Source organism: Rhinolophus sinicus, chromosome 8 (assembly GCF_057876585.1).
Source record: "Rhinolophus sinicus isolate RSI-liver-muscle chromosome 8, RSI-T2T, whole genome shotgun sequence".
Taxonomy (NCBI): domain Eukaryota; kingdom Metazoa; phylum Chordata; class Mammalia; order Chiroptera; family Rhinolophidae; genus Rhinolophus; species Rhinolophus sinicus.
In genome coordinates this window covers 78,288,922-78,297,760 of record NC_142508.1, presented here as the reverse complement: position 1 = coordinate 78,297,760, position 8,839 = coordinate 78,288,922, and the positions used below count along the sequence as shown (strand labels likewise).

The 8,839-nt window shown below is 42.8% G+C and overlaps 1 protein-coding gene across 5 annotated transcripts in view; it reads left to right on the top strand.

Annotated features, from left to right (window-relative positions):
* The first annotated feature begins 1,451 nt into the window (after positions 1–1,451).
* Positions 1,452–8,839, top strand: part of C8H16orf78 (chromosome 8 C16orf78 homolog) — a 56,598-nt gene continuing 49,210 nt past the window's right edge. For all 5 annotated transcript variants that reach the window (XM_074314943.2, XM_074314932.2, XM_019731882.3 and 2 more), the window contains exon 1: positions 1,452–1,703. In XM_074314943.2, coding sequence (XP_074171044.2) covers positions 1,630–1,703 — 74 coding nt within the window. In that variant the 5' untranslated portion in view covers positions 1,452–1,629. The remainder of the gene's footprint in view (positions 1,704–8,839) is intronic.

The following is an 8,839-nucleotide window of genomic DNA, read 5'->3' as shown; positions in this document are numbered from 1 at the left end:
TTCCAGAGCCCACGGCGGTGGCTTCGGCTTGCCTAGGGAATGAGGTTGAGACGGTCTGGTCCTTCGCTCACGTTCTCAGCTTCACCTCCAGTGACCCTTTGCTTGGCTCCACTCCAGGCCCTCTGAGCTCACCTTCATCCTCTGCACATGGCAGACAATTTCACACCATCAGTCCTTACCTGTACTTGTTCTTCTACTCTGCTCACTACCATTCTGGAACTTTCCAAAACCTTCTCAGGCTGAATCAATCACTGAATCTATACTCCAAAAGCTGAGGTTCCGTTATAATGTTTACCATGTTGATTATGGCTATTTATGTGTCAATCTTAATTAGCTTTGTAACACCTAGTGCAGTAATTGAAACGTGGATTTATTTTTAAATTAAATTGAGATGAGGATTTTAGGATGCCAGAATCTTTGGGTCAAAAAAGAGTTGGCTTGATTGTTATATCAGACAGAGTTCTTAGTTTCAAGCAGCATAAACAACTCTGGCCATTACTGCAGGAGAAGAATGGATTGATGGCTCACAGACTTTCTGGAACGCCCATAGAGACAGATGTTGTGGACCCCAGCAGCAGGAGCAACCCATAAACTCTCTGCAGGGCACCCACTTGCTGCCCCCGCTGGGTACACGTTCTGACAGGTGCGCCGCCCACACCCCAAGCCTGACACTAGACTGAGCTGCTGCCTCTAGGAACCGCTCCAGCTCCAGTGCTGCTGCCACCCCAGCCACAATGGATTCTCTGGAGTCCCTGTCTGTCCCTTGGCGTGTCAAGAGTCAAACTGTGTTTTATTGGTTGGCCTGGATCACATGTCTGAGCCCTTAGCTGCAAGAGAGGCTGAGAAGGTGAGCATGTGGCTTCCATGGGGTTGTTGGTCTCTGTCTCCCATCCGTAGCCATGAGGCAGGGAACTCCCCAGACAGGAAGTCAGCTCAGATGCGTTGGGGGAGGGTATGTGCGTGTGAGAGAGAGAGGGTTTAAGGAAAGTGCAGAAAAAAATGACAAATGTCTGTTAGAACTTTCTTACTTTCTTTCAGGACACCAAGAATCCAATTAAGAACTTCCTTTGATGATGTATCTGAGTCTTTACAGGAAAAACAAATTGGATGACTGGAGAACTGAGTGAAGGGGATATTTACAAAGGACGGGCAGCGTGTCTGGCAACCACAAGCTGCAGTGCGGTTCTCCAGGACTAATGCCAAGAGCCGTCACCACCCAGGCCTGGAGGCAAAGACAGTCACCAGGCAGGAGCCAGACCACAGCCAGCCCTGGATAAGCCCGCAGCGCAGGACATGAGTTATAAATGCCCACTCTCTGCCTTCCGTTCCTATGAACCCCTGCCGAGGCTTCCATTGGCCCCAACGGAAGCCAGGGCACCAGGGAGCCCTTCCCGCTGTGCAGACTAATCAGTCCTGTGGGGCTCACAGCATGTTGGGGGTGTGGGGGGGTAGTGGGGGGTGACAGTGTATCTAGAAGAACAAATAGGAGATAGGTAGCACATGAGTCAGTATGTCACCAACATTTTTCTTTTGTTTTATTCAGTATGTCCTTTGGGGATGTCACTTTACATTTTTGTACCCCACCTACAAGATTGATGGTCTTAGGGTGTCCTTCTCGTATTGAGTTTAATGAGATTCCGTTTCCTCCTTCTTTGCTGTTTAGAATGCTCTAATGTGTGGTTCAACGATCTGCACCATTTAAGGTGAGCCCATACCAGCCAGTCCGCTTTTTCCTTCACAGGCTTGGGGGGAAAGGGTGGGACCTGTGACCTGCGCATGCGGCAAGATTCCCCCTTGCCAAATCTTCACGCACACGTCCTCTCTGGGTAGTGTCTCAGCACACGAGATGTCCAGCTGCTTCTCTCGGCCTTTTCCTCATTACTATCTAGCCTTCTAAAGAAAGCAGGTGTAAGTACTGCCATTAAAATGAGCGCCATGCCATTGCCAGCAGTTACAAGCCCCCCGAGGTCATGCAATGTAACCCCTAATCCTTCGAAGTATATAGTAACGTGGGTAAAAATAACCAGTTGTTGGCTGGTAACTCCGGGAAAGAGGAGTGTGGGGAGAGTTCCGTTGCCGTCGTTGGGTGTGGCCTGGGTATCTTCGCCTAACATGGGACCAGTTGTTTGCCATCCTCCCGGAAAACCCCCAGATATTTACGCAGGGGAATATTTATGTTTTACTTTAAACATTACATTAATAGAATTGTTAGTTATAAAATACGCATGATAGAGGAATGCACATAGCAGAAGTCACCCGTCCTCTGTGTTTCCTTCTTCTGCCACCCGTTGTCCCCACCGACCCCGAAACAAGGTTAACAGTATGGCAGAAAAAGAAAGCTTTGTTTCCAACCGCGTTATGACAAGCTGTGTCCTCAAGGGTTGCTCAGAATGGGGACTTGAAACAGTGTTTCCTCTGCTGCTGTCTCAAGGCCCCGGCAGCCCTGGGCCTCCAGCCTCAGAGAACGCAGGGTGCTGTCTGGTGTCCGTTGTGGAACCAAAACCATTTGCAAGGCTGCAAACCTGCGCTGTGTCACATGACGGCCACCTGCAGGGGTTCCTGAGCTCCAGCCGTCTATTTACTCATGTGGTGTGCTAATTGTACATTTCTGATTTGCCACTTTCTTACCAAAATAGAGATTTGTTTCATTATTTTTTGAAAAAAGTTTGGAGGAGGACTTTACTGCTAATGAATATTTTCAATTCCTAGATATGCGTTTTGGTGTTTGCAGATGTCACTGCCAAGAGCGTCGCCTTGCCAAGAGCACGGTACGCACACACTTTTGCTGAAAAGAGGTGTCCGTGAATGAGGGTGCTTGCTACCAGTTTCCCCGAAAATAAGACCTAGCGGACAATCAGCTCTACTGCATCTTGTGGAGCAAAAATTCATATAAGACCCGGTATTATATTATATTATAGTATATTATTATATTATATTGTATTATATTAGACCCAGTCTTATACATATTACATTATGTAAGACCCAGTCTTATAGTAAAATAAGACCCAGTATTATATTATATTATATTATATTATATTATATTAATATTATATTATATTATATTATATTATATTATATTATATTATATTATATTATATTATATTATATTGTATTATATTATACCTGGTCTTATAGCAAAATAAGACCGGGTCTTATATTAATTTTTGCTCCAAAAGGCGCATTAGAGCTAATTGTCCAGCTAGGTCTTATTTTCGGGGACACATGGTATTTAATGCAAGCATGAGAAATACTTGCTTCCACTATGATACCAAACACCCTGAGTCTTTTACGTGGGTTTTACGGATGTCTTCCGAGGATTTTGAAAGCTGCTTGTGGCGTCATCCTGTAGGAGGAACCCCCTGTCCTGCCCTGACCCTTCTTTTCACTGGACTTCTAGATCTCTTGGTGTCAGTGTCTCTAATTATAGCCTGTGCTCTGATCCCTAGCACTGCAAGTGGACTGGCTCTCAGGTGCTGGGCTCATCTTAGCAGATTCTAAGTTCCGGGAGGACAAGGACGTTGTTCTACGTTGACACAACTAGCTGTTAACTGAGCTCCTTGATCCTTCTCGTCCATCGTTCTCCTGCAAGACCCTAAGCCTCTGTCTTTTCTTTTTTTTTTTTTAAGGTGATGGGTTGTCATGGTGAAGTTTATCATGTTTTTTTGAAATTTTTTTTTTTCAATTACAGATGACATACAATCTTACATTAGTTTCAGATATATAGCATAATGGTTAGACAATTATATAACTTACAAATGGATCACCCTGGTAAATCTAGTATCTATCTGACACCATACACAGTTATTACAATATTATTGACCATATTCCCTTTGCTGTACTTCACATCCCGATGACTATTTTGTAACTACCAATTTGTACTTCTTAATTCCTTCCCCTTTTTCACCCATCCTCCCAGCCCCCCTCAGATCTGGTGGCAACCATGAGTTTGTTCTCCGTATGTATGAGTTTATTTTATTTATGTATTTTTTAAATTATTTTTTATTGGGGAATATTGGGGTATAGTGTCTTTTTCCAGAACCCATCAGTCATTGTCCTTCAATCTAGTTGTGGAGGGCGCAGCTCAGCTCCAAGTCCAGTCACCTTTTTCACTCTTAGTGGCAGGGGGCGCAGCCCACCATCCCTTGTGGGCACTGAACTGGCAACCTTGTTGTTGAGAGCTCGCGCTCTAACCAACTGAGCCATCTGGCTGCCCTGTATGAGTTTATTTTAGTTTTGTTTGTTCGTTTATTTTTTTTTCAGATTCCACATATAAGTGAAATCATATGGTATTTATCTTTCTCAGTCTGACTTATTTCACTCATCATAATTCCCTCTAAGTCCATTCATGTTGTTGCAGATGGCAAGATTTCATTCTTTTTTATGGCAGAGTAATATTCCATTGTATGTATGTACCACATCTTCTTTATCATATCATCTATTGATAAGTTGGAGGTATCGTGATACCTGATATCAAGCGGTATATACTACAAGGCAACAGTAATGAAAACAGCATGGTGCTGGCATAAAAACACACCTAGATCAATGGAACAGAATAGACAGTTCGGAAGTAAACCCACACCTGTATAGTCAGTTAATATATAACAAAGGAGGCAAGAATATACAATAGGGTAAAGACAGTCTCTTCAATAAATGGCATTGGGAAAACTAGACAGATAACATGCAAAAATTTAAACCTAGACCACTTTCATATACGATATACAAGAATAAACTCAAAATGAATTAAAGACTTAAATGGAGAACCTGAAGCCATAAAGCTCCTCGAAGAAAGTGCAGGCAGTAGGAAGGTGGCAGTGGGATGGAAAGGCTCCCCACACTGTGGTCGGTCCTCAGCGCAGAGCCATTGTGACCTTCGTAACATCAGTCAGGTCCTGTCACTCTGCACAGAACACTCGGAGGATCCCATCAAGTCTCAGTGGAAACTGAAATCCTTCCAGTGGCCAGTGGGGCTCTCCGTCCACTCTCGCTGCCACAGCTCCTCCTGACTCGTCTTCCTGAGCTCCCCTCCTCCCTTCGTCCTCACGCCCACTGCTTCCACTCTGGCCTCGCTGTGTGCGTGCGTCAGGGCGCTTGCGCTGGCTGCCACCTCTGCCTGGCGTGCCCTTCCTTCTACTATGCAGTGCTCACTCTCTCACCTCCTTCAAGGAGTTGCTCCCATGGCGCCTTCCCAGTCAGCGCTACCCTGCCTACCCCCTTGGAAAACTGCAGCTGGATCCCTCTCCAGCTTTGCATTTCCTGTAGCTCCTCCATTTTCTCCATAGTACTTCCTCCCTTTGTCATGCTGTGTAATTTACATAGTCACCTTACTGCTGTGCTCTCTACTAGAATGTCAGTTCTACAAGGGTAGGGATTCCTAGCTGTTCTGTTCACTGATATATCCACAGAGCCTAGAACCGTGCCTGACACATAATAGGCACTCAGCAAGCGTTTGTTGAATGAATGAATGAATGAATGAATGAATGAATGAAACCTTTCTGAATTTGAATGGAAAAGGTTATCACACTATGACCCAGTGTTACCTACACATTCAAAGCCACACTGGCCGTCGAGTCCACAGGTCAACAAGGGTCTTCTCCCTGTGACCAGCTCATCGCTTGTTCTGCCATGTTCTGGAAGAGAGAGATGACGATGTGGCATTTTCCTCAGTTTCCGTCAGTACGGCAGCTGAAAGATAATAATAATAGCTTGCTATTACTAAGAAGTCTATCACGTGAGTAAAAGCTTTATGTATGTTAAGTCATTTAAGCCTTACAACAATCCAGTGAGGAGGGTTTTATGAGTTTCCTCTGTTTAGAGATGAGGCCAGAGGCACACAGAGGTTAAGAAATTTGCTTCCAGCCAGGTAGGTCGTAAGTGGTAGAGTGGGAACCAGGACCCAGGGCATTTAGCTCTGGAATTCTTGCTTCTAAACCAGTGCTGTCCAGAAGAACTTTCTGTGACGAAGGACATGGTCCACCTCTGAGCTATCCAGTGTGGTCGCCTCTAGCCACATGTGGCACTGAGCATTTGAAATGTGGCTCGTGCCACTGAGGAACTAAATTTGTAATTGTTTTTACTTTGGATTAATTTAAATTTAAATATGAGCATATTGTTACTGTACTGGTCCCTGGGCCCCAAACCACCACACTGTATGTGGTGTCCCTCACATATGGCCGGCTGAGTGGCAGGCAGTTGTGGAACTCTGTTGCAACTGTTACTGAAATCCAAAGGGGCGCCATCTTTGGGGGGCTCCATGAAAGCTGCAACCCGTGAACTTGATATCTTCAATAGCAATGCCGTCTGTCATGAGGAAACATCGGCCCCTCTGATTTCAAAGCTCTTTTAAACAAACAAAAAAAACATGTTGTCCAAATACATTATGTTCCTTTTTGTTGAAAGAAGCAGAGATCACAGTGTTCTGACACTAATTTGTCCTTATTTCAGAGCATAATTGTGTAAGAAGGAAATAGAGAAAAACTAATGGCAAGTGGTAGAACATGACACTACAGGTTCAACTGAAAATCACCAGTTACTGATTTTTAAATTATACATTTTTTACTTTGGAAAATTGAAAAAAAAATTTTTTTTTCAAATAAAGGGAAAAGAGCAACCAGACGTATTCCCACCACCTGGAATTAATCACTGGCACATTTGATTCAGTCTTTTTTCTATGTGCATAATATGTTTTTAATTATAGAAATGCTATACGTTAATTCTCCCTTTTAGTAAAAAAAAAAAAAAGCACCTTATTGAGTTATGCCGGAAGTAAACACTATTCTGAACTTGGTGGCTGTCCTTCCAGCCATTTTATATGTGTGTGTGTGTGTGTGTGTGTGTGTATGTATGTATATACACACACACACACATTCTTGGAAACGTAAAATATTATTTGTGTGGGGTTTGGGACATTTATGGAAATAATATCACACTGTATTTTGTCCTGTAGTTTTTTTCACTTGTCATTGTTTGTGAGCTACATTTAAACCTGGATTAGTGTCCCTGACTATTATATGAGCAAAGCACAGGTCAGTTCTCCGTTCCCTCGCTGATGGATATTGCAGTTGTGCCCAGTTGGTTTCAGATGGTGCGCCAGGGACCGTCCTTGGATGGAGCCTCTAGTGCGTCTGTGCCAGTGTTTTTCTGGGACAAACAATTTAAAGGTCATAGAATTCGCTCATTTCCCTTTCACCAGGCACTTCTAAAATACCTCCAAAGTGGCCACGCCATTCATGCTCTCACCATGCTCATACTCTCAGCCTATGAAAGCATTCGTTTTTCTCACACTTACACCAACGTCTGACGTTGGCCAGCTTAACAGTTTCGCCCGTCTGAAACTGGTAGCTCAGTGTGGTTCCATGTTGTGTCCCCCTAATTACTAGCGAGGTTCAACATCCTTCCGTGTTTTACTGGCCACTCAAATTTCCTTTTCTGTGAAATCCTTGAATATATCATTTGTACTTTTTTTTCTATTGAGTTTTTTTTTTTTTTCTTACTGATTTATAGTTCTTTATAATTTCTGGTTAATAATCTTTTGTTTGCTAGATATGTTGCAAATATTTATTTCCCCTTTATAACTTTTAACCGTTTATGATTTATCTTGTCATGCAAAAGTTTTAAATCTTAGATTCTAGCGGTGGCTTCTAACAGGCTTCTCTCATGCTTATTGAACTGATTACAAATCTTCCTACGTCTTTATGTGTTTAGTTCTAGGAAAAGAGATAAAAATGGCTGTATCTGACTTGGTGATTTATTGGCTGATTGTCATTTCTGGGAGAAAAATATTTGTGCATATTTATAGCATGTTCCTTAAGGAACAAAGTTCTTTTTTATGTTGCGTTGTTGTGGTAATGATTTTTTGATATCTAATAATAAAATGTTGAGAAGGGTAAAACCCGTGTGATAGATTTTAAAGCAAGAATTGATTTTGCCTTTTATTGTATACTCTTTGCAAGTGTTTATTCAGGTTCTTTTTCTTTTCTTGGATCGTTCTAGTTATTGGGATCTGCTATCTATAATTATGCTGAAAATGATTTCAGATGTTTAAAAATTATTTTAAATAATATCTCACTTCAGACAGAAATCACAGCCGACCAGAGCCAGTCTACCAGCTCTGAGTCCCAGCTCTACCAGCTGCTAACTAACAGCCTCAGGCAAGCCACTTTCATTCTTCCTTTCTCGGTTTACTCATCTGTAAAGTGGGGTTATAATAGTGCCGCTTATGGCACAGGTGTGAAGATGAAATGAGTCGTAACACATCAGAACACCCTAGAACAGTGGTTGGCATGGAGAAAGCATACTGCAGATACTGGCGGTCATTGTCACGCAAACATTGTAAGATTCTCATAAATGAGGGAAAACATTGTGACTTAATTCTCTCTGAAAAGTATAATCATGTTAAAGAGTGGATAATTTCTCTAATTGTCATTTTATATGTCATTAGTGATACCAAAAAATGGACAAATGCAAACACTGCTGAGAGAACCTGGTCAATACAGAACTATCTTTTTTGTAGGTCCCATGACACAATTTCAACCATGCAAGCTCAGTGCTCACCTACTCCAAACACTTAAAAGTCACTTAGAAACTAAAAAATAAAAGATACAATCTTGACTCATAGCTCCCAAATCTGGCCCTTCGCAAGTATAGTTATGTAGTTACCTGTGTACAGGTTTGTCTGCTTCTTACTTGCCCACTAGTCTGCAAGCTCCAGGCCGGCCCAGGCAGTGTAGATGTCAGATGTATTTTGGGTGAATTTACTCACTAGTATGTATTAAGAGTCAGGTTGGGGGACCCTTTGTTCTTATCAAGCCTTTTGTAACGTGTCCCTCCCAAGTCCCTGGCT